Below are 26,400 nucleotides of genomic sequence, written 5' to 3' on the forward strand. Positions count from 1 at the left end.
ACCGGGATGTATTTATTCTCATTGTTGATTCCCTTGTCGGGATAATGCTATTTCCTTATTGTTCCCTTGCTGGGATTCTTTTGTGATTGGTGTCGAATTATATATTGGGATCGGGTTGTACACCGCAACAACATGATATGGGATCGGGTTGCACACCGCAACATGGAGTAATAAGGGAGGACAGGAGGGGTCGAGTTGCACGTCGCAACAATGATATATGATTGGATCGGGTTGCACGCCGCAACCATGATATATGATTGGATCGGGTTGCCTGTCGCAACAGTGTTATATGATTTGGATCAGGTTGCGCGATGCAACAATAAGTAATAAAAGTGGATATTGATTTGTTATTGTTTCCCTATTCTTACTGATGCAAGCCTTAAAATGTTCTTTTATGTTTTTCTCCTGAGTTACTGTTGTTACTTGATATCCCCCCACAGTATTTTCCCCTTCCCATCTTTAACTGCTTGTTTCCGTTCTTATTGCTTGTCGTATATGCTTTAACTACATAGGTTTATTTGGTAGTCTCGTCCTAACCTCATTACTACTTCGCCAAGGTTAGGCTCGACACTTACCAACACATAGGGTCGGTTGTGCTGATACTATACTCTGCACTGTGTGCAGATCTCGGTACTAGAGCATACAGACCTTAGCTAAGGGTTGCTGCCTTTAGTCCATTAGGAGACCCGAGGTAGACTTGCAGGCGTCTGCAGGCCTTGGCGTCCCCTCCCTATCTAACTTATTTCTATTTTTTTATATTCCAAAGACAGACATGTATTTTCTTGTTCAGACTTTATTTGTAGTTGTATTAGATAGTCTGTGAGATTGTGACACCAGTTCTGGGTGGTTTATGTTATAGATTCGTTTTGGTATTGGATTAATTGTTAAATTTCATTCTTCCGCTTATTTAATATCCGTTGTTTATAAAATATTAATTTACAACTGTTAAGGGATTAAAAAATAAAAAGGGTAAAATAATTGAAATTATTGGCTTGCCTAGCTTTAACTAGTAGGCGTCATCACGACTCCCGAGGGTGGGAACTCCGGATCGTGACAAGTTGGTATCCAAGCTCTAGGTTGCTTAGGTCTTACAATTCACGAACAAGTTTGGTAGAGTTTGAAGGATTAGTACGGAGACGTTTGTGCTTATCCCCTAGATGCTGCAGAGTTAGGAACAATCTCACTTATATTCATCTTTGTCATGCGGTTTGGTTTCTCAATGCTAATTGAATTTCTACTCTATTCTTTTGCAGATGGCGAGAACACACACTTCTTCATCCACTGACCATCAGCCCAAGCCCCCAGCAGCAGCTCCCACAAGGGGTAGAGGGCGAGGTCAAGGCGGGGCAGAGCTCAGCCTAGAGCAACAACACTAGTGGCGGAGCCTCATGTAGAGTTTGATGATGAGGTTCCGGCCCAGACAATTCTGGTGGGCCCAGCTCAGGTCCCAGAGGGGTTCATTGCTACCCCAGTACTCTAGGATGCTCTCGTCCGTCTAGTGGGCCTTATGGAGAGTGTCACCCGGGCAGGCTTACTTCCTGTAGCACCAGCTATCTCTTAGGTTGGGGGAGGAGCACAGACTCCCCCTACCCACACTCCGGAGCAGATGGCTCCCCAGTTTCAGACTCCAGCAGCTCAGCCAGTTGGAGCAGTTCAGCCGGGTGTAGTAGCTTAGACCGATGATGGAGCAACTATGTGTGCCGATGCTTTGTGGAGATTGGACAGGTTCACTAAGGTGTTCACTACTACTTATTGTGAGCACGTGATTTTTGCCCTATATGAATTACTCCCAGAAATTCAAAACAAAATAACTTCTTTCAGTATTTGCAATTTTGCGAATTTTTGTGACGTTTTCCATTAATTGTTTGCATTTTTGTCTTTGCATTTTTATTTTTTTTAAACTAATGAAAATACCAAAATATACATTGCATCCGCATTTAGGACTTAGTTTCACATATTTTTAGATTAATTAATAATTAGGGTTTTTACAAATTAGAAAAATCACAAAAAATAATTTATTTGTGCATTGCTTAATTCTTAGCTTTGAGTTTCGCTAGTTTTCTTCTAATTTGGTATTTAATTGATTGTGTCGATTATTAATTAGAGCTTAATATAATTTGATAGGTCAATTTAGTTTTTAAGAGTTAATTTAGGTTTTTATTTTAATTTGAAAAGAAAAGAGAACAAATTAAAAAGAATTTTGGTCCTCTTAATAAGAGACCCATTTTGGGCCATTTCAATTTACTCTCCCCAGCCCAAACGAATTTCACCCAGAACTCGCCCCCATCCGGCCCAGATACCCTCCAAACCAATCCGTCTCTAATACACACACGATACAAAGAGCCAAAACCAAAATCCCTAAATCAGATGCTTACTGTTCTTCTTCTCCAACACGCCCAAACCCAACCTTTTTCAAGCCCAAAATCCACGCGAGTGAGCTCCCATCCCACCTCACGCGTTCCCCCTCCCTCCTCATTACCATCTTTGTAACGACCTCTGACAGATTCTCTCATCCCCATTCCCTTCTCACGTGATTGGAAACATCTAGAAGGCATATGCTGGATGAATGGAGAGCGTGGGATGGATTCCGATTAATCCCAGCCCTTCATTCATCAGGTGTTTGCCTAATAACTAGAGGGATTTTGGGATTTCAGAGGGGGATTTTTTTTTTGTTTTCGGATAAGAATTTTGGGAAGAGAAAAGTTCGGAAGTTGGATTTCTAATTTCTATTTTGGTTTTCTGATTCTTGGCGTTGGTTTGATTGATACAGAACCCTCGTTGTTTTGGATTTTCTTTTAGTTTCAATCCAGAAAATACCGAAATATACCAAAAATGGCTTGAGTTTCTTTTGCGATGAATTCTATTTTCCTTTGTTAGAATCAGAAAACGAAAAAAATAATTAAAAAAAAGTTTCGATTTCTTTGCATATCATCTCTGGCTTAATCGTGCTTGTGATGGAGTTGGTTCACAAATGGAGCTCATTTGAGAATTGCTGAGTTCGTCGCTGTCTAAACTTCTGATTTCTGCTCGTCTTTGCTACTGGTTGGGCTGTGCTTCGAGCCTTGACCTGCTGTTATTTTATTGCTGAAAGTTTGGAGTCGAAACTGTGTAATCGCCTTTTATTCTGTTAGCAAAAGAAGTTCGAATTTTCAGGTTCAATCTTTATCTCTCTACTCTTGCGATTCTATTTCGTTTCAATGCTTTGAACTATGCGTTTCTGCCTCGAATGATTCTATGATCGAATTTCATATTGAATGAATTCATTCTCAGTGGTGTGATGTATTTGAGTATCTCCAATTAGTAGAAGCTGATTTTGAGTGGTCGTTTTCTATGGTTTAATGGTTATTGTGATGTCGAGCCTTCATTTGAATCCCAATTTCGTCTTTTCAAATAGCTATTATAGTTTGGTTGGTCTGTCATTGTGAAACTACTCTCGGCTGCTGGAACTGGAAGGTTGGCTCATAAGTTTGCTTGATTTTGAGCATTATAGTGTGAGTATGGAAATCGATCGTGTGTTTTCTAGGAACACAAATTGCATATCATTTGTTTTCCTTCTCTGAAAAACATCTGCTACCCTATACCATGTTTTGCTTTTGGTATTTGGACGTCTATATGAAATCTGTTCAACTCCAACATGGTTAATCGAGGCTCAATTTGATTGTGTGATTATGTGAGTTGGTGAAGCATGTTAGGTTACTGTTAGAATTCATTTAACATGTAGCTGTGTGTGTGCGTCTGCCTCCTCTATGTTTTTTTTGGAGAAAATGTTTGAAAGCTGGTTTCTAAATGATTTGAAGGTTAACTTTGTTTGGCTTTCTTTTATCGTAGGATGCTGGAGTTGGTTTGTTGTTACTAATTGAATAAGTTGAATAACTCGTGTATTTTTCTGAAATTCCATGCTTACTCGTGTACTATTTGCAAATCAGACAAGTCACGCGTAGTTTCATTTAGGTCTTAATGCTAAGAAGATGTGACTATCTTGACGTTTGTATTCCAATCAACTTGAATTTTCTATCTATTTGTCGACATTTCCAGTGATCTGTTTTCACCCTTGGATAAGATCAGGATCATTTCAGTTTTCAAGCATCGTTTCTATCCTAATCCGGTTATGTAGGTGGTTTGATCTTGGATTGAGCTTCATATTCTTCTAAATACAATCAAGAAAAGATAGATTTGGGAAAGAATTTCTGAAATTGTATCCTCTTTTCATTTTCTGAGACTGCTTTCTTCTGAACAATGTTGGAAATTCTAGGATTTGAGTGAGTTTTCTCTGGTAGGCTGCTGCTATGTCTAGCTGTGCTTGAAGTCCAACCTGAAAGCTAGGATTATTGCTAGGTTCTCTTTATTTGTTGCTTTACTACTAGTAGCTGAGTTTATTCCTGTGGGTTGCAGGCCTTTACTTAGTATCAGTTCTGTGATTTATTCTTTAGGTACCTTAAAAACTCTCTTTATGACTAAAATGTGTCAATGGAAAATTGAATAGCTTGCTGCCTGACTCTTTATCTTTGTCTGATGGATTTGTGCATGGTTTAAGTGATTTGGAGGTATTCTCTCTTTTGGTCCATGTAAACTAATGAGGCCTACCGTCGAGGTTTGCCAATGTAATTGCTATGTCTCCACTTTTTTGAGAAAAACTATCTTGTGATGGGCTTAGGTTAGGATAACACTTCAGTTCTTTCTAAATAGTGTCCTTATAACACTTTACATTGGTTAAATTTTTGGAGTTCAAAAGGTGATTTCTTGAGTAGTGCTAGATAAAACTTTGGTCAGCCTTGTTATAGTTTTTCATACGCTAGTTTCATGTTAGTGTGCTTGTTGAACTAGTTTGTTTACACTTAAATCATTTTCGAATCAGTTTGGTTAAGCATGATTTCAAGTCAGTCTGTTTGAATTTAAATCTACTGTTACTGGTGATATTCTTCCCTTAGATTCAGTCTCGGCGTCAAGCCTGTGAGTCTGTTCAATTTGATTTTCCTTAAAGTGAGATGATAGTTTGATAAGTTGGGATTTAAAGAGTTTGGGTTTCATGTTAATCAGTATGGTTGGCGGCTAGCTTTCTTTGTATTCTCTGTTTCGTTTTTTTTAGTGGTGCCAGCAGGGGAGAAGCCTTCACTAAGAGTGGCAGCCGTAGTTGTTGCACCCTCTTCCTTTCTGGTAGATTTTGAACGTTTTCTTAGCTTTCTTCTTTTAGTTTTACTGGATTCCAATGTCTCAGCATGAAGCATCTGAACCAGAACCTGCATCATCATTCTTGTCTTATTGTGCCTCAGCCAGTTCTTGTTTAGTAAACTCAGTCAATTCGTGTGAGTTAAAGTAAACTCCGCGAATGTTTTCTTATTATATTGATTTTAGATTGCAGGCCGATTTTTCTTTCTCCTGATTCTGTGAAAGTTTACTTTCTTTTATATTCTTAGTTAAAGATCTTTGTTCATTGATAGCAACTCACTGATTTTCTTGAACAATTAGATTCGAGGCGCACCATATTAGGCGAGTTATAATTTATGGCCCCTCGAAATTCCGTTTGAATTCCCCTTTAAAATTGGAATTGAGGTGCGCCGCGCCAAATAGAATCCCAAATGCGTGGCCCTCGCTTAATTATTTCTTTTAAAAACCTTTAGAATTCGAGGCATGCCATTTAGCAAATATCCATGGCCCTCGTGAACTTAACAACGCGTAGATGTTCTAGGCGCGTGAACTTAAATTATTTCCTTAAAGCTCGGGTGCGCATTGATGCGACCCAAATCCAAATCTCAACGGAGTCAAAATGTATTAACAACCGCGGGTGCATTGATTGCGACGTGGTTCAAGACGCATTTCCACGACGTTGTAATTCGTTTAAAATAATGGCAAAAATGGTTTACGAATAAAAGGCACATAAGCTAGTATGCATTAAAATCAGATAAAATTAAATACAACAGTTAAGCGACCGTGCTAGAACCACGGAAACCGGGAATGCCTAACACCTTCTCCCGAGTTAACAAAATTCCTTACTCGGATTGCTGGTTTGCGGACTGTTAACAGAGTCATAAATCTCCTCGGTTCGGGGTTCAACCAGTGACTTGGGAGACCATTGACATCCCAAGTGGTGACTCTGATTAATTAATAATTAAACCCCGTTCCGATTGTCCTTTAATTGGAAAAACTCATTTATGTCCTTACGGGGTGTGGGTGAAAAAGGAGGTGTGCCACTTATGGTAGTATATCTTTAGAGGATCCTCAGGATTACTTAGATAGTTGTCATGAGGTTCTTCGGAATATGGGGATAGTGGAGACCAATGGGGTCGACTTTACTGCTTTTTGTCTGTCAGGTTCCGCCAAGACTTGATGGATGGATTATTGTTTGGCTAGGCCAGCTGGGTCGCCTGCCTTGACTTGGGATCAGTTCTCTCAGCTATTTCTGGAGAAGTTTCTTCCTATCACTCAGAAGGAGGACTATCAGAGGCAGTTTAAGCGTCTCCAGTAGGGTTCTATGACCGTCACTCAGTACGAGACCAGATTCATTGCTTTGGCCCGTCATGCTCTTATTATACTTCCCATAGAGAGAGAGAGAGAGAGAGAGAGAAAGAGGATGAGGAGGTTCATTGAAGGACTCGCTCAGCCCATTCGATTGCAGATGGCTAAGGAGACTAGGCACAAGATTTCTTTTCAGAATGCGGCCAATGTGGCCAGGATAGTTGAGATGGTTTTATCATAGGGTAGTGGTCAGGGGTCTGACAAGAGGCCCCTTCATTCAGGCAGGTTCAGTGGTGCCTCATCTGGAGGCAGGGATTGTTTTGGTAGGGAACATCCTCCTAAGACGTTTTATTCAGCACTTTAGACTTCTCATGGTGCTTCAGGTGGTCGTGGTTCTCATATGTAGTATTCTGATCAGCAGTCTTACTATGCACCATCAGCTCCTATTAGAGCACCTCATAGTTAGAGCTATTCTCATGGTTAGCCGACCTACCAAGGTCGGTCTCAGTTCCCTCAACTGCAGCACTCAGGTGGATGCTTTGAGTGCGGTGAGTATAGTCATATCCGGAGGGCTTGTCTGAGATTAGTGGGTGTTCAGTTGCAGCAGCAGGGTTCCCGTGCTATGGTTCAGGTACTAGGTGTTCCACCGCCCGCTCTGCCAGCTAGGGGTGGTGGTAGAGGTGCTAAAGGTGGAGGTACTAGAGGTGGAGGCCAGGCCGCTAGAGGTGGGGGCTAGCCAGCAGGAGGCCGTCCTAGGGATGTAGCTTAGAGTGGTAGGGCCCAGCCCCGATGTTATGCTCTTCCAGCCAGGCCCGAGGCTGAGGCCTTTGATGTAGTTATCACAGGTACCGCTCTGGTCCGTAGTAGAGATGCTTCAGTTCTATTTGATCCAGGGTCTACATACTCATATGTGTCATCTTATTTTGCCCCGTATCTGGTCATGCCTAGTGATTCTTTGAGTGCTCATATATATGTGTCTACATCGATGGGTGATTCTATCGTGGTAAATCATGTACATCATACATATAGAGTTGTGATTGAGGGTTTTGAGACTCGAGTAGATCTGTTACTTTTGGATATGGTTGATTTTAATGTCATATTGGGAATGGACTGGTTATCACCTTACCACGCTATCTTGGACTGTCATGCTAAGACTGTGACCTTAGCCTTGCCGGGTTTTCCTCGTTTAGAGTGGAGAGGGTCTCCTAGATATTCCACCCATAGGGTTGTCTCATATATGAAATCTCGGCATATGGTTGAGAAGGGATGTTTGGCCTATTTGGCATATGTTCGTGATTCTAATGCCGAGGTTCCTCCCATGGATTCTGTGCCTGTTGTGCGTGAATTTCCAGAGGTATTTCCTGCAGACCTGTCGGGTATGTCGTCCGACAGGGATATTGACTTTTGCATTGATTTGGCTTCGGGCACTCAGCCCATTTCCATTCCGCCATATCGTATGGCCCTGCCAGAGTTGAAAGAATTGAAAGAACAGTTGCAAGACTTACTTGATAAGGGCTTCATTAGACCTAGTGTCTTGCCTTGGGGTGCGCCAGTGTTGTTTGTTAAGAAGAAGGACAGATCGATGAGGATGTGTATATATTATCAGTAGTTGAACAAGGTCACAATCAAGAATAAGTATCCACTGCCGAGGATAGATGATTTGTTTGATCAGCTTCAAGGTGCCAAGGTGTTTTCAAAGATTGACTTGAGATCTGGCTACCATCAGTTGAGGATTAGGGCATCTGATGTCCCTAAGACAACTTTTTCGCACTCGGTATGGGCATTATGAGTTCTTAATTATGTCATTTGAGTTGACAAATGCCCCAGCAGCCTTCATGGACTTGATGAACCGAGTTTTCAAGCCTTATTTGGATTCCTTCATGATTGTCTTCATTAATGATATTTTGATCTATTCTTGTAGCCGGGAGGAGCACGAGCATCATCTTCGAGTCGTTCTTCAGACTCTTAGGGATAGTTAGTTGTATGCCAAGTTTTCAAAGTGAGTTTTGGTTGAGTTCGGTTGCGTTCTTGGGTCATGTTGTATTAGCAGAGGGTATTTAGGTGGATCCTAAGAAGATTGCGACAGTCAAGGACTAGCCTAGACCCACATCAGCTACAGAGATTCGGAGCTTCTTGGGTTTGGCGGGTTATTATCATCGGTTTGTGGAGGGGTTTTCATCTATTGCAGCCCCGATAACTAGGTTGACCTAGAAGGGTGCCCAGTTTAGGTGGTTGGATGAGTGTTAGGCGAGCTTTCAGAAGCTCAAGACAACTTTGACTACGACACCAATGTTGGTTTTGCCCACAGGTTCAAGGCTATATACAGTGTATTGTGATGCATCACGTATTGGACTTGGTGTAGTGTTGATGCAGAATGGCAAGGTTATTGCATATGCTTCGCGACAGTTAAAGATCCATGAGAAGAATTACCCAGTTCATGATTTGGAGTTAACAGCCATTGTTTACGCGCTAAAGATTTGGAGGCATTATTTGTATGCCGTGCCATGTGAGGTGTTCACAGATCACAAAAGTTTACAATACTTGTTCAAGAAGAAGGAGCTGAATTTGAGGTAGATGAGGTGGTTGGAGCTATTGAAAGACTATGATATCACCATCATGTATCATACGGGAAAGGCCAATATAGTGACAGATGCATTGAGTAGGAAGTCAGCCAGTATGGGTAACCTTGCGTATATTCCAGTCGGTGAGAGGGCGCTTGCTTTGGATGTTCTAGCTTTGGCCAATCAGTTCGTGAGGTTGGATATTTATGAGCCCAATCGTGTTTTAGCTTGCATAGTCGCTCGTTCTTCATTATTTGAGTGTATCCAAGATCGGCAGTATGATGATCCTCATTTGCTTGTCCTTAGAGACATAGTGCGGCACGAAGGTTCCAAGCAGGTTACAGTTGGAGAAGATGGAGTTCTGAGGATACAGGGTCGTATTTGTGTGCCTAATGTGGATGAACTCCGTGAGTTGATTCTAGAGGAGTCCAATAGTTCCTGGTATTCTATTCATCCGGGCACCGATAAGATGTATCAGGATTTGCGGCAGCACTATTGGTGGAGGAGGATGAAGAAGGACATTGTTGCGTATATGGCTCGGTGTTTGAACTGTCAGCAAGTAAAGTACGAGCATCAGAGGCCTGGTGGTTTGTTTCAGAGGATTGAGCTTCCTGAGTGGAAGTGGGAGCGTATCACTATGGACTTTGTTATTGGACTCCCACGGATTCAAAGGAAGTTCGATATAGTGTGGGTTATTGTTGATAAACTGACTAAGTCAGCGCGTTTCATTCCTATGGCAGTCTCCTATTCTTCCGAAAGGTTAGCTGAGATCTATATCCGGGAGATTGTTCGTCTTCATGGTGTGCCCGTGTCTATCATTTCCGATCGAGGTACGCAGTTTACCTCGCATTTCTAGAGGGTGGTTCAACGTGAGTTTGGAACACGGGTCGAGTTGAGCACAACATTTCATCCCCAGATGGACGGACAATCCGAGCGTACTATTCAAATTTTGGAGGATATACTCCAAGCTTGTGTTATGGACTTTGGAGGTTCGTGGGATCAGTTCCTGCCTTTAGCAGAGTTTGCCTATAATAACAACTACCAGTCGAGCATTCAGATGGCTCCCTATAAGGCACTATATGGTAGGCGGTGTCGGTCGCCATTTGGATGGTTTGAGCCAAGAGAGGCTCGGTTGTTAGGTACAGATTTAGTCCAAGATGCCTTGGATAAGGTGAAGATTATTCAGGACAGGTTTCGTACAACTTAGTCCATGTAGAAGAGTTATGCCAACCGCAAGGTACGTGACGTGGCATTTATGGTCGGAGAGCGGGTGTTGCTCCGGGTGTCGCCCATGAAGGGCGTGATGAGATTTGGGAAGAAGGGCAAGCTAAGCCCTAGGTTCATAAGTCCTTTTGATATTCTTGACCGAGTGGGAGAGGCAGCTTACAGACTTGCATTGCCGCCGAGTTTATCAGCTGTGCACCCAGTGTTTCATGTGTCCATGCTTCGAAAATATCACGGCGATCCATCTCACGTGTTAGACTTCAGCACTGTCCAGTTGGACAAGGACTTGACCTATGAGAAAGAGCCGGTAGCTATTCTAGACCGGCAGGTTCGTCAGTTGAGATCAAAGAAGTTCCCTTATGTTCATGTTCAGTGGAGCGGTCATCTTGCCGAGGTAGCTACCTGGGAGTCCGAGTCCAATATGCGGAGCCGTTATCCCCATCTTTTCCCCGACTCAGGTACTTATTTTCTATGTCCGTTCGAGGACGAACAATTGTTTTAAAGGTGGAGGATGTGATGACCCAAAAGGTCATTACTTGATTTACAAGTAAATTCTGCGTTCCTTCTTAAAAGCCTCCTTTTATCTCACCTCGATTTGCGTCGCAGTCCGGGCGTATATTCAGAACGCGTTAAAATTTGATAAAATTGCTAATTTGGCCTTAAAATTAAATTTAAGTTGACTTAGGTCAATATTTTGGGTAAAAGGATCTGGACCCATGATTTGACTGTCCCAGAGGGTCCGCAAAAAAATATGGGACTTGGGCGTATGCCCGGAATTGAATTCTGAGCCCCAAGCCCGAGAAATGAATTTTTGAAGAAAATTGTTTCACTGAAATTTTAAGAGTTTTTGGAAATTTGAATGTATTTGAAATTAATTGTATCTGGCTCGTATCTTTGTTCTGAAGCCCGGTATAGGTCTTATATGGTATTTAGGTTGAGCCTGTAAAATTTGGTAAGAAACGGACTTGAAATGACGTGAATCGGACCCTCGATTGTTAAAATTTTGAACTTAAGAGTTCTTGAGATTCTTCTTTGATTTTAATGCTAAATTCGTTGTTAAAGGTGTTAATTTGGCGATTTGATCGCACGAGTAAGTCCATATGTTGTTTTTGAGTTAGTATGCATGTCTGGTTTGGAGCCCCGAGGGCTCGGGTGAGTTTCGAATAGGTTTCAAGATGTTTTTACACTTAGAAAAGTTGCAAGTTTTGCTGTCTGAGGTGCTCAGTGATTTTGTTATTCACATTCGCGTGGCTTCTCTCGCGAAAATGTAAGGCGAGTTCCTCAGGTGTCAGATTTGTTCATCGCGAACGCAAAGCTTAGGATGCGAACGCGAAGCTTGGAGGGGGTTACCCTTCACGAACGCGGACCTGCTGTCGTGAACACGAAGGCCTTTTTGACCGGGGACCGGGGGAAGGGATTTTGTTCTATGCGAACGCGGCCACTCGACCGCGAACACGAAGGCCATCTGGGCCTGACCCATCGCGAACGCGACAGGCCCATCGTGAACGCGATGAAGACATGCCCCGTCATTTTAAGACAGACTCCAACACAGATCTTATTGAGATTTAATATTGTGTCTCCCCTTGATCGATGTGGAGATAACTTTACATCTTCTTCAATAGATTACTTCTTTCCTATCAAGAATACAAAGAGAGAGCTTCAGAGAGAGAAAGGAGGGAGCAACCCCCCTAATTGAAGGTTTTCCCTTATTATATTTAGTCAAGTCACCCTTGTCCTTTACTTGGGCAGACGCCCTCTTGCCTCCAATATGTCTCGGTCGTCCCTTTAGGCGCTACTTCTTTCGACTCGACGGATGTCGGGAAAGAGATGCAGAGTGTGCTATGCTATCTTTCACTGCGCAATCACCTAGGCGGGGCGTTGGTTAGGTCAGTCGTGACAGTTAGATTTTGACCATTACAACCCTTACTCCAATAAATATGAAAATAAATTAATATAGTGAAAACAATAATAGTGATTAAATGAGATCAAGGAATAAATAAGTACAATTCAGTTTAATTATTTTTTAATTAATTATTTTTTAAAGTTTAAAGGGACAAGAGCGAGTAGTACTTACCTAGTTAAGTTTCCTAATTCAAAAGTAATTTTGAAAAAATAAAAAATACAAAAAGAGGAAGCCGGGTCATGATCCATCCGTTTCAATTTGGGTCGGGTATCAATTCTATATTTACAACAATTCATACCCTCAAATTTTGATTTTTTTCCCTCTTTAGCTGTCACTGCTCATCAGCTGCTCTTGCTTCTGCTCACGGCGAACTAGAAACTCAGCTCTCAATCCAAAACCCTAGCTCTCAATTTTCAACAATGAACTGTTCAAGTAACTCCCAATCCCTTCTATACGTACTCTTTATGCATTTTCTTCATACCTTTAATATATGCTTTTATGTTTTTATATCTGATTTATCGTTTTCTATGTTTTCTCAATTGTACGTGCAGTTTCCGGTGAGGTACCGGAAGTGCCAGTAGTGTCAATGAAATCTGGACTTATTTTTGAGAAGCGTTTAATTGAAAGACACATCTCGGTTAGTTTTTTTTATTACTCTCTATGTGTTTAGTGCGTGAACATATTTTCATGTGGTCTTCTTTTTCTTATTTATGTGGAAGTTGTTTTGTGTTGCTTATCTTAGTCATTAAAGTAAAATTTGAAGTAAAAAAGGTTTAGAATTTGAGAATGTGTATGAATGGAGGGTTTTATTTGTGCTTAGTAAAGAGAACGGCTTAAAATGAGGTCTTAGGTTCTAATCCCAATGGAGTAAAAAATACTAGGTAGTTATTCCTATCTGTCTAAGTTTTTGGTGGACATAGTTACTCGGTACTTGTACTGGTAGGAAGTAGCAGGTACAAATGGAATTAGTTGAGGTGTAAGCAAGCTGGCCGGGAAACCACTATCATAAACACAAAAGTAAATAGAGTTGCTTAATATAAAAACCAAATGGACATGATAAGATCGGAGTGAATAGTAGAAAATTCATATAGCTCCCATACTGAGTGTAATATTGGTCTATAAAGTTTAATATGATTGATTGATTGTAGTTACCTGGTATCTTTGCTGGTATAAGATACAGGTACCCGGTGGAATAGTTGAGGTGTGCACAAACTGGCCTGAATACCACCGTCCTAAAAAAATGATTGTTTGGTTGTATGTAAATAAAATTAGAACCCAAAGTTATGATTACGTAATTGCGACTAAGAATGTTGTTAGGTTGGATGATTCTACATTTCTACCCATTAGCACAAATTTGGAATTTATTGGTCTCTATCTCTTCGAACTTCCATCTCTGCCCCTCCTACTGAACTAAGAGAATTGACCTAGGTTATCTTGATAGCTAGGAGTAGGTTGATGTGATGTTCCCTATCTTTGACTTGGGCCAAGTCAGCTTCTTTTCGGAGGAAAAAAACTGAACAGAGCGATTAAATTATTTACACCTTAATTTTCAATTTGATCATTGGAAAGTTTTCCTAGTTTTTTAGTAAACAATATTATAATTTTTGTTTCAAAATATGTTTAATGTGGTGTCTAATGATTTCTAGGTATATGCTCCATTTTCTCATTTTATTTGTTGTAATATGGCACCCTTTTGTATTTTCTTTTTTGGATTATATAGAGAGATTGAAAACTTTTGAAGGGGCCAAGAATCAAGAGTTCATTGTTGCATTAAGGATTCTCTTTTGTCTACCTTGTATATTTGGTGTGTACATGAAATTCTGATTTGTATAGATGATTGTTTAGATTTCGGGAATTTTAATACGTTCTTGTATGATGTAGTTATGTAATACGATGCGAACTTGGAGTAACATTAATAAATACATTTGATTTATGGGACAAATATTTTGCATTTTCTCATGTTTGCTTGGTGTGTTCCTTCTATTTTTCCGTTTCTTTTTGTTCGTATAGGATTATGGTAAATGTCCGGTCACTGGAGAGCCACTGACAATGGATGACATTATTCCAGTTAAAACTGGCAAGGTACAAATCCATTTGAAGTTTATTAGCATGATTTGCTTGTAGTGTTTGACAGCAATTTTGAAGTTTCTGTACCATATGATGTCAAATGGGCTTTTATAGTGCAGCTTCCTTTACTTGGGACCTTTTGCAGATAGTGAAGCCCCGACCTGTGCAGGCCGCCAGTATTCCTGGGATGTTGGGAATGTTTCAGATAGTATGTATTTCTGATCCTAGATTTTCTGCTTCCGTTTTCTATGCATTACTTGCAACATAAATAGATTAAAAAAACTCTGAGGTGAGGCGTAGTATGAAATCAGTCTTTTTTGATAGGTGAAGTGTAACTTATATTGAATTACCAACAAAAAGGTAATGCTGGGAGGAGAACCAAAATATTGAGGCCATTACAAGTTGTATAATGAGCTAGAAAGTCTAAATCTAATGTTACTTTCCTTCCAAATGGCTCACCAAGTAGCAGCTGGAATTGTGCCTCTATAAGGAGATGAGGCATTGTGTAGATCCTTCCTATGCCAACTTTGAAGAAACTAAAATGTAGAAACAGGCATGCACCACTTTAGACCCATGATATAAAATTGAAAACGAAATGCCAAAACTGTGTTGTGTACTTGCAGTGAAGAAACAAATGATTAATGTCCTCTTCCTTCTCCTTTCAAAGGCAGCATTTGTTGCACAATCGAGATCACTTTATTTAGTTTTTTATTTCTTGTGTCTTTTTTTTTCTTCTTTTCTTATTGTTACTCCCGTTAGCATGTATGCAATATCTGATAGAAATTTAAATCTTGCACATTTTAATTTCATGTATACTATACAGAATTCTGTGTTGAGGTTGGTAGTTGGAGTCAAACGCGGATCTGTAATATTAGATTCCTTTTTAGTGCTATATATCTATATAAAAATCTTTATATTTTACATTGATGGGTCTAAAATCATAGTTTTTATTTTGTCTTATAGGAGTGGGATGGTCTGATGCTATCCAATTTTGCATTGGAACAACAATTACATACTGCAAGGCAAGAGCTGAGTCATGCTCTATATCAGGTAATAATAATATAGAGCATCTTTCAAAGCATTGAGACAAGCTTAAGGAATTTATAGAGCTCCTTTCCTCATTTATTGTCTTGGTGCAAATAAAGAATTCCTGTTTGTTTATATAGGTTGTTGGGCTTGATAGGGGTTCATGGATAGCCTTCCTACCATATCTTTTTAGCACTGTCTTTGTGAATGAATCAAATGATTTTACGACATCAAAATGCTCAATCATATTTCTCATTTTTTATCGTACTCTTTTGTATCTCAAATGTTTTCTCTCTCATATTCTATGATTGAAATATAGCCCTTTCTTTCATATTCCTCTGTTGCCTACTTGTTTGCCTCTTGTATGGACATGCATGTCTATCTGTTGCATTCTTTGCTCTTTATAGAAAAGAAGTATTCTTTGCTGAAAGTATCTGCCCTTTCTTGGCAGCATGATGCTGCATGCCGGGTAATTGCTAGGTTGAAAAAGGAAAGGGACGAGGCAAGAGCATTGCTTGCACAGGCTGAAAGACAAGTACCCGTGGCAGCAACTACAACTGCAACTAATGGTGATGCTTTAAGCAATGGGAAAAGAGGTCCTTGATTTTTTTAATTTTACTGTTAGGTCTATAATATGCCATTTTTCTTTCCATACTTGCTGATTTGTGTAATCAACTTGTATCAATAGCTGCTGCTGCGGAGGAGGAGATGGGTCCTGGTGGTAAGAAAATTCGCCCAGGAATATCAGGCGATGTTATTAAAGAGCTTCAAGATTGTAATGCTGCTCTTTCACAACAAAGGAAAAGGCGACAGGTAATATCTGCTATGGAAAAAACTCTATAAATCGGAAAGATGTTGTTATGGTGTTATTCTTTCCCCGCTCATCTTCTAGCTTATATGCTTTCCTCTTTTAAATTAATTGTATGAACATTTTAAAGTCACTAGTATATGAGTTATTTAGCTTTCCCCCAGTTTGAATGCAAAATGATTATACAACTTTTGTTTGCCACCTAGATTCCTGCAACATTGGCTCCGGTTGATGCTGTTGAAAGATATACCCAGCTGAATAGTTATCCTCTTCATAAAACAAACAAACCAGGCATTTTGTCTCTGGATATCCATTATCCTAAGGTATGGGTCCATCTTTATCTGGACTATTTTTATTGATTCTTTTTCAATTCTTGTTCATCTATTCGCATCCCTTTCTTGTTCATACACGACGCCGAGCAACTGATCATTTTGATTATGATTGTATCTCTGAACTACAGAAGTGGATATATGAGTCATTTTGTTAACAAAACTTCTGGCTATGTACAGTTGCCTAGGGTTTGTTGCTTCTTTGTTTCTACATGAATTGTGAGTGCTTATCTTAAGAATATCAGCAGTTTTCACTGGACTTCGTCCAAGGCAATAAGTTTTACAGTATCAGGTGCTTTGACTAAGGTCTTAAAAGTGAGCTGGTAATTTATATTCTTAACCTTCTCAAAAGTATGCATATGATGTTCACTTAATATCTGTTCAGTATTGTTAGAGATAGCTATGTAATTGTCCCACATTAGAATAGGAGTAGTATCCCCTTTGTATAGAGTGGCTATAAATAACACCTCTTGTATTGCATTACACACAATATCAATATATATCATATTTTCTCCGGTGCTTTCTCACATGGTATCAGAGCTATCGTGAGAGATTTATTGCTGTGCATAAATTCAGCGATTCCGTGAAGTGAAATCAGTCACCGGAACCCTTTTTCCGGTGACTTTCAAAGTTGTTTTGCGTCTGCTTTGTCTCGGTCAGTGTTGTGCAAAAAAAATCCAACACTACCACAAGAGTAGTCACTGTCTGGCGGCCAAACCCCAGTGAAAATCCTGGCGGTACTGTAGCTGTCCGAAGAAAATTTTCCGACGAAGTTCCGACGTCACGTGGGCCACCTTCCGGCCATTTTTTGGCGACGACTCTTCAAGACAGATTGTTTCCCTTGCAATTCCGAGCCTACCCATCCAGGTTACACCAAATTCCGACCACTTTTATATTTTTCCGGCGTGAATAGTGATTTCAAAAGTGGACTTCCGGCCATTTTTCGAAAAAGTTCCTTCAGAACAGTTGGGTTTTTTGATAATTTCGATCTTACCCCTACTGTTTTTATTTCATTCCGACCACTTTGAATATTTCTCTAGCAGCTACAGTAACTTTCCGACTGCTACAGTAACTTTCCAAACTGCTACAGTAGTTTCCTATTCTGGTTCAGTGTTCCTTACTCTATTTTCAGTGGATTACAGTTGATTATTTCTCTTATTTGGTAATAATTTACAAGATGTCTTTGGGAATTGATGTTTTTGGGTCTAAAAGAGTTCTGGAAACTCTAATGTTATGATTACCTCGGAACCTTTAATGGGAGGTTCAAACTACTTAACTTGGGCTTCATCTGTTGAGTTGTGGTGTAAAAGTCAAGGTGTGCAAGATCATCTAATTAAACAGTCTAGCGAAGGAGATGAAAAGGCGATAGCACTTTGGGCAAAAATTGATGCTCAATTATGTAGCATCTTGTGGCGTTCTATTGATTCTAAGTTGATGCCTTTGTTTCGGCCATTCCAGACATGTTATTTGGTTTGGGCAAAGGCTCGTACGTTATACACTAATGACATATCTCGCTTCTATGATGTGATATCACAGATGACAAACTTAAAGAAGCAAGAATTAGATATGTCTACTTACTTGGGTCAGGTACAGGCAGTCATGGAGGAATTTGAGACATTGATGCCAGTTTCTGCTGTTGTGTCAAAACAACAAGAGCAACGACATAAAATGTTTCTAGTTCTTACACTCGCTGGACTTCCTCATGATCTTGATTCAGTACGAGACCAGATTTTGGCGAGTCCGACTGTCCCCACAGTTGATGAATTATTCTCTCGATTACTTCGCCTTATTGCAGCACCAAGTCACCCAGTGATTTCATCACAAATACTTGATTCCTCTGTTCTTGCATCCCAGACAGTGGATGTTCGGGCATCTCAAGCTATGGAGAATAGACGAGGAGGAGGTCGTTTTGGGAGATCTAGACCCAAGTGTTCTTATTGTCACAAACTTGGACACACTCGTGAAATGTGTTATTCCCTACATGGCCGTCCACCCAAAAATGCCTACGTTGCTCAGAGCGAGACTACAGGTAACCAGGGCTTTTCTGTATCTAAAGAAGAATATAATGAGCTCCTTCAGTATCGAGCAAGTAAGTAGACATCTCCACAAGTAGCTTCAGTTGCCCAGACTAATACTTCTGTTGCTGGTAATTCTTTTGCTTGTGTTTCCCAGTCTAGTACTCTTGGACCATGGGTCATGGACTCAGGCGCTTCTGATCACATCTCTGGTAATAAATCACTTTTGTTGAATATTGTATATTCACAGTCTCTTCCTATTGTTACTTTAGCCAATGAATGTCAAACTAAGGCATAAGGAGTTGGACAAGCCAACCCATTGTCTTCTATCACCCTAGATTCTGTTCTTTATGTTCCTGGTTGTCCTTTTAGTCTTGCATCTGTTAGTCGTTTGACTCGTGCCCTCAATTGTGGTATATTTATTGATGATTCTTTTATTATGCAGGACCCCAGTACGGGACGGACAATTGGTACAGGTTGTGAATCACAAGGTCTTTACTACCTTAACTCGCTCAGTCCTTCCACAACATGTCTAGTTATAGATCCTTTAGATCTAATCCACGTACGTTTAGGACATCTGAGTTTATCCAAACTTCAGAAGATGGTGCCTAGTTTATCCAGTTTGTCTACATTAGATTGTGAGTCGTGTCAGCTTGGGAAACATACCCGAGCTTCCTTTACGCATAGTGTTGAGTCATGCAGAGTCTGTTTTCTCCTTGGTTCATTCTGATATATGGTGTCCTAGTAGAGTCAATTCAACCTTGAGATTTTGTTATTTTGTTAGCTTTATTGATGATTACTCAAGATGTACTTGGCTTTTCTTAATGAAAGATCGTTCTGAGTTATTCTTTATATTCCAGAGTTTTTGTGCTGAAATCAAAAACCAATTTGGTGTCTCTATCCGCATTTTTCGCAGTGATAATGCCTTAGAATATGTATCTTCTCAGTTTCAGCAGTTTATGTCTTCTCATGGAATTATTCATCAGGCATCTTGTCCTTATATCCCTCAGCAAAATGGGGTTGCAGAAAGAAAGAATAGGCACCTTATTGAGACTGCTCGCACACTTCTAATTGAGTCTCGTGTTCCGCTGCATTTTTGGGGCGATGTAGTTCTCACAACTTGTTAGTTGATTAATAGGATGCCTTCATCTCCCATCAAGGATCAGATTTCACATTCAATATTGTTTCCCCAGTTAGCCTTATACCCTCTTCCACCTCGGGTTTTTGGGAGCACATTTTTTGTTCATAACTTAGCCCCGGGGAAAGATAAGTTAGCTCCTCGTGCTCTCAAGTGTGTCTTCCTTGGTTATTCTCGTGTTCAGAAGGGACATCGTTGTTATTCACCTGATCTTCGTAGGTACCTTATGTCAGCTGACGTCACATTTTTTGAGTCTAAACCTTTCTTCACAACTGACGTCACTTCTGCTGACCACCATGACATATCTGAGGTCTTACCTATACCGACTTTTGAGGAGTTTAGTATCAATCCTCCTCCACCTTCGACCACAGAGGTTTCGCCCATACCAACTTTTGAGGAGTCCAGTGTTACCCTCCTAGTTCTCCAGCCACAGGAACACCACTCTTGACTTATCATCGTCGTTCGCGCCCTACATCAGGCCCATCTAGTTCTCATCCTGCACCTGACACGGCTCCTACTGCGGATCCTGCTCCTAGTACACCGATTGCACTTCGAAAAGGTATACAGACCACACTAAACCCTAATCCTCATTATGTTGGTTTAAGTTATCATCGTCTGTCATCTTCCCATTATGCTTTTATATCTTCATTGTTTTCAGTTTCCATCCCTAAGTCTACAGGTGAAGCGTTGTCTCATCCAGGATGGCGACATGCTATGAGTGACGAGATGTCTGCTTTACATACAAGTGGTACATGGGAGCTTGTTCCTCTTCCTTCAGGCAAATCTACCGTTGGTTGTCGTTGGGTTTATGCAGTCAAAGTTGGTCCCGATGACCAGATTGATCGACTTAAGGCACGTCTTGTTGCCAAAGGATACACTCAAATATTTGGGCTAGATTACAGTGATACCTTCTCTCCAGTGGCTAAAGTGGCATCAGTTTGCCTTTTTCTATCCATGGCTGCGGTTCGTCATTGGCCCCTCTATCAGTTGGACATTAAGAATGCCTTTCTTCATGGTGATCTTGAGGATGAGGTTTATATGGAACAACCACGCGGTTTTGTTGCTTAGGGGGAGTCTCGTGGCCTTGTATGTCGCTTGCGTCGGTCACTTGATGGTCTAAAGCAGTCTCCTCGAGCCTGGTTTGGTAAGTTCTGCACGGTTATCCAGGAGTTTGGCATGACTCGTAGTGAAGCTGATCACTTTGTGTTTTATCGGCACTCTGCTTCAAGTCTATGTATATATCTGGTAGTCTATGTTGATGATATTGTTATTACGGGCAATGATCAGGATGATATTACTAATCTGAAGTAGCATCTCTTCCAGCACTTTCAAACTAAGGATCTAGGCAGATTGAAATACTTTCTAGGTATTGAGGTTGCTCAATCTAGCTCAGGTATTGTTATTTCTCAAAGGAAATATGTTTTAGACATTCTTGAGGAAACATGGATGACAGGTTACAAACCTGTTGACACGCCGATGGATCCGAATTCTAAACTTCTGCCTGGACAGGGGGAGCCGCTTAGCGATCCTGCAAGCTATAGGCGTCTGGTTGGTAAATTAAATTATCTCACAGTGACTAGACCCGACATTTCTTATCCTGTGAGTGTCGTAAGTCAGTTTATGAATTCTCCATATGATAGTCATTGGGATGCAGTTGTCCGCATTATCCGATATATAAAATCGGCTCCAGGCAAAGGATTACTGTTTGAGGATCGAGGTCATGAGCAGATCGTTGGGTACTCGGATGCTGATTGGGCAGGATCACCTTCTGATAGACGTTCTACGTCTGGATATTGTGTTTTAGTAGGAGGAAATTTGGTGTCCTGGAAAAGTAAGAAACAGAATGTAGTTGCTCGGTCTAGTGCAGAAGCAGAATATCGAGCAATGGCTATGGCAACATGTGAACTAGTCTGGACCAATTGCTCAAGGAGTTGAAATTTGGTGAAATCAGTCGGATGGAACTTGCGTGCGAACTTGTGTGCGATAATCAAGCTGCACTTCATATTGCATCAAATCCGGTGTTTCATAAGAGAACTAAACACATTGAGATTGATTCTCACTTCGTCAGAGAAAAGATACTTTCAGGAGATATTACTACCAAGTTTGTGAGATCGAACGATCAACTTGCAGATATTTTCACCAAGTCCCTCACTGGTCCTCGCATTGATTATATATGTAACAAGCTCGGTACATATGATTTGTATGCTCCGGCTTGAGGGGGAGTGTTAGAGATAGCTATGTAATTGTCCCACATTGGAATAGGAGTAGTATCCCCTTTGTATAGAGTAGCTATAAATAGCACCTCTTGTATTGCATTACACACTATCAATATATATCATATTTTCTCCCGTGCCTTCTCACAAGTATTGTTCTGGAGAACTCATTTCTTGAGAAGAAAAAGTATTACTACGCTTGATTGCATTTCATGTTTAGTTGCCTGAGTTCACAATTTCATTTTAAATGTACGAAACCGGAAATGCTTATGATTTTTGTGCAACTCGCAAATCTATTACCCTTCTGTACATTCTCAAACATGGCTCCTCTTTTCTAGAGGTGCGCCATCTGATAGACTCCATATGTCCGTCTAAGAGGGATGTAAGTAGTAAATCTGAAGTAGAAAAGCTAATGATATCTTGATAGCCAATGTTATTGCTGTATTCCTGCTTAATCACAGGTCACTAACCTTTTATTAGGAACAAAATGTAGATCTAAGGATTACCTCTTGGATTCTATCAAGCTAAAAGCATTGTGGTCAATGAGCAAAAATACTTTACTGGTAAACTGTACTATATTTATTTTTAATGGGTAGGTTTAGTCTGGTGCTAGGACTTCTGCATACTTTTCGAGGATGTTCCCTGTTGTAGAATCTTCACACATTTAATTGCTCATGATAAATTTATTGTCAGATTTAAATATATGCATTGTGCTTTACCAAAAAATATAGTCACACTGTATTGGTGTCAAAGTGCTGTCACTTATCAGACACTGCATTTGCATCTTGTTATCTCGGTTAATGGTTATGTCTTCTTTCATGTAGAAGATGTATCACCAAACTTAATATTGGTAGCTCAATTTTTTTTTTTTTTGCCTATCTATTAGGACATCATTGCTACTGGTGGAGTTGATTCAAATGCTGTGATCTTTGATCGGCCTTCAGGGCAGATTGTATCGACACTAAGTGGTCACTCAAAGAGGGTCTGTTATCTTTTTCCAATACATCATTATTTTATTCCAAGCAAGAATGTCTGATTCATGATATCCTCCTTTTCTGATATCCTGATTAATACTTATTTATTCATTAACCTTACCCGCAACGAATTTGTGGCTCATATTCTTCTTTTTTAGGTTACCAGTATCAGATTTGCTGCTGAGGGTGAACTAGTAGTTACTGGCTCTGCAGATAAGGTAAACCTGTTTGACTCTGTTTGATCGGAAGTTGCAATTGACTTGTTCCTTTCCTGTGTGTTGTTTTTTGGATTCAGTTGTCATGATCGTATTCTCATTGATAGTCCACTTCATCTTCTTCTTTGTCATTTAGAACATTTACTTCTCCCAGTGTTTCCTACCATATGGTGGTATGGGTCGGTAATAGTTGTTTGGAATTAATGAAACGTGGGTTTACTTATGAAGGATATAGAAATACATGGTATCCAAGATTTAACTGTGAAAGTACAGAATCTCTTTAAATCCGAAATATTTGGTGACAATTTGCTTTGCCACAAAATTATACTATTTGATATGCTTTAAAGAACAGAATGCTAAATAAAGATAAAGGGCATGTTGGTCAAACTTGTGTGTTCGTTAGTGATTCCTTTGTCCTTCATTTCTAGGTTAAGATCTGGTTGAGGTAGGATTGAAAAGTGGTACATATGAAACATAAGAACAGCTTTAGTTTCAGATGTTACTTATCAATTTAGATGGGTAAGTTAAATGCTGTTATTGCTTGAAGTTCAATTGCATAACTGGTGCATGTATTTTTTTTGCCTTCCATGTTCTATTGAACTTCTGCAGTTGACCTTTGCAGACAGTACGTGTGTGGCAAAGCTCTGAAAATGGAAATTATGACTGTAAGCATACTTTGAAGGATCACAGTGCTGAGGTACTTCATCTTGTTATCTCATTTATTAATACTGAAAGTTATGATGTTCTTTGGCTTTTTGAATATTTTAACAAGGTGCTACTAGTTATCCTGATTTGACGAATTAAGATGGATTATGGAAAACCTTATTTTGCTTTGTCTCTCAAACTTAGAATGCACTTTGTGGTTGGTTGCATTGATATTCGACCTCCGCTTTAGGTTTGCCATTTGGATGTTTCTTTCCTGGGCTGGAATGAAAGAGATCCGTGCCTAAGTGATGAAAAATTGGGATGGAAGTCATTCCATAGGGGCTGATGCTTAGTTGTATGATTATGGTTGTCTATGTTTCACCATGAATATTTGCGAGGAAGCAATATGAACAAAATTTGAGACAAGGAACAATTTTTAGCTAGAGAGAGGCAGGAGCGAAAAGAGAGAAGATAGCTGGCTATAGATGTCATTATTTCTTTACCAGAGCTAGCCACATTGTTATTTTCCACCTCTAAATACATACTTGAGTGGGTCAAAGGAAGGAACGCTCTTAACACCATTCCACATGCTTGTGGCAAAACCCTAAGATTTTCCGTGGAAATTGGTAATACCTTGTTCCCTGCCTTGTTTTATTATACAAGTTCTTCAGAGCACAAATATTACTTCGACTTAACAATATGGACCCACAACTGAAATTTTGGCTCTCTGTTAACTATAGTGAATCTTTAACGTTGATTTATCTACCAATAAATTCAGGTGCAAGCTGTCACAGTCCATGCAACCAATAAGTACTTTGTGACGGCTTCTCTTGATGGCACATGGTGTTTTTATGAACTTGCTTCTGGTTTATGCCTTGCTCAGGTATCTTGCTCCTTTGTTCTCTTTTCCAGAAACAATTTTCAGATTTCTGGGGTCATCAACTCTAAAGTTCTAATGCAGGTAGCAGATGCTTCAGAATCTGAGGGCTACACATCTGCAGCTTTTCATCCTGATGGTCTGATCCTTGGAGCAGGAACTTCGGGGGCTCTGGTCAAGATATGGGATGTAAAAAGCCAGGTGTGTATTCTTGAAGAGCTGCATAAGCTACTGATGTAATTCCTCTTCTATCTTATTGTTTTTACTGTTCCTCATCCTTTTCTTTTTTCTTTGGATTCCCTTTTGGTGCTTGCTATATAGGCAAATGTTGCAAAATTTGATGGCCATGTTGGAGCAGTAACTGCAATCTCCTTCTCAGAAAATGGTTATTTCTTAGCAGTGAGTGTTCTGTTACTGAATGAACCTTTGCTGACCATTCTTTTACCAGCATTAACTAAGTTTTATGATTAAAATTTTAACTGGTGGGTTTCCTTTTTTCATTTTTTTTTCAGACCGCAGCCCAAGATGGCGTCAAACTTTGGGATTTACGCAAATTGAGAAACTTCAGAAGCTTTACTCCTTATGATGAAGATACAGCAACTCAATCAGGCATAAATACTAACTGCATTCTACTGGAGTTTGACACGAAAAATATCTTAGAAGAGCTGTGTTAATCAAAAGAACTTCGCTAAGTGGTTTAGCAAAATTCGACTTTTAGTGCGCACTAAGCAGTTTAAAAGCCAAGTTTCTTGTTTTATATATGAACTATAATATATCTATGATTATACTATCTTTAGGAGTTGCATGTACATATGGATCATTTCCCTTTTGGGGCACTTCAACCCTTTTCTTTTCTGATGCTTCATAATGTTATGGTTACCTGTCAAACTTGCTTTTAAAGATAATTTTTCTACAAATGATATCTGAAATGTCTTTCATTACTGCAGTTTGTAATCATTTACTAAGATGATTGTATCTTCTATGGGAATTTCTATGCATTTAAAAACTGACTAGCTGCTTCTTCTGTACTTGCAGTGGAATTTGACCACAGTGGAAGTTATCTTGCATTAGGAGGCTCAGATATAAGGTAAGACTTCTTTACAAACTTCCCGTGCTGGTTACTGGATAAGGAAGGTGCATTACCCCCTTAGAACATCTGTTGTTCAAGTGTCCTAATTTTGCTTGAACTTATATTTTGTCCTTTGTCATCACCCTACACCTTACTGGGTGATCAATGAGGCTTTAGTTATTACCCCAACTAGAATGGGATTAAGGTGTAGTTGTCATTGCCATTGTTGTTACTTTGATTATGACTGTCCTCCATTCCAATTATGCATTTAAATGCTGATTGCTATTTGGAGCTTTCTGTTGATACATTGGAATTAATATCAACATAATTTTGCGCTGAATCAGAGTTCATCAAGCTGCAAGTGTCAAGTCCGAATGGAATCTCATCAAAACTTTCCCTGACTTGTCAGGCACAGGTAAGCTTTCTCTGCTCGCTCTTTTTGCCTATTTGTGCTTTTGATGTCCTCTGTTTCATCCCTGTTTATTAAAGTGGAGTCTGTTATTGTCTCATGCAGGTAAAGCAACATGTCTGAAATTCGGACCAGATGCGAAATACATAGCTGTTGGATCCATGGATCGGAATTTAAGAATATTCGGGCTGCCTGGGGAGGATCAATCAGAGAGTTAGGCTCAGTTAGAGGAGTTAAAAGGAGATAACTAGTCCTACAACTCCTGCTGCGGGGTCGGCACATTTATCTTCCAGGGTGAAGAAAGAGGTTGACAGAGATTTATTGTTCTTTCAAGTGTAACTTCAGTGGTTTTTTATTCAATATAGTTCCATTCTAGTAGGGGAAGCAGGGAAACATATTTACCACTAACATGGTATAATATAGAAGTGATGTAAAACAATTCTTGAATAGTGATATATCATTCATTCATATGCA

General features: G+C 40.0%; 1 protein-coding gene across 3 annotated transcripts; it reads left to right on the forward strand.

Moving 5' to 3' along the window:
- The first annotated feature begins 3,034 nt into the window (after nucleotides 1-3,034).
- LOC107764234 (pre-mRNA-processing factor 19) lies at nucleotides 3,035-26,400 on the forward strand. 3 transcript variants are annotated; one of them, XM_016582789.2, is made up of 19 exons: nucleotides 3,035-3,153; nucleotides 12,470-12,573; nucleotides 12,693-12,778; nucleotides 14,152-14,223; nucleotides 14,354-14,416; nucleotides 15,172-15,258; nucleotides 15,686-15,803; nucleotides 15,923-16,047; nucleotides 16,249-16,365; nucleotides 22,624-22,719; nucleotides 22,870-22,929; nucleotides 23,549-23,623; nucleotides 24,350-24,454; nucleotides 24,533-24,649; nucleotides 24,770-24,847; nucleotides 24,961-25,057; nucleotides 25,484-25,535; nucleotides 25,862-25,932; nucleotides 26,032-26,400. In XM_016582789.2, the coding sequence occupies exons 2-19, from the start codon at nucleotides 12,561-12,563 to the stop codon at nucleotides 26,142-26,144; spliced, it is 1,545 nt and encodes a 514-aa protein (XP_016438275.1). In that variant the 5' UTR covers nucleotides 3,035-3,153; nucleotides 12,470-12,560; the 3' UTR covers nucleotides 26,145-26,400. The 3 variants fall into 3 exon arrangements, with proteins under 3 accessions (XP_016438275.1, XP_075096873.1, XP_016438274.1); XM_075240772.1 differs by having other exon boundaries at nucleotides 3,039-3,153; nucleotides 15,686-15,830; XM_016582788.2 differs by lacking the exon at nucleotides 3,035-3,153 and having other exon boundaries at nucleotides 12,455-12,573; nucleotides 15,686-15,830.

The sequence above is a fragment of the Nicotiana tabacum genome, chromosome 20 (genome assembly GCF_000715075.1).
Source record: "Nicotiana tabacum cultivar K326 chromosome 20, ASM71507v2, whole genome shotgun sequence".
In the NCBI taxonomy this organism is placed as follows: Eukaryota; Viridiplantae; Streptophyta; class Magnoliopsida; order Solanales; family Solanaceae; genus Nicotiana; species Nicotiana tabacum.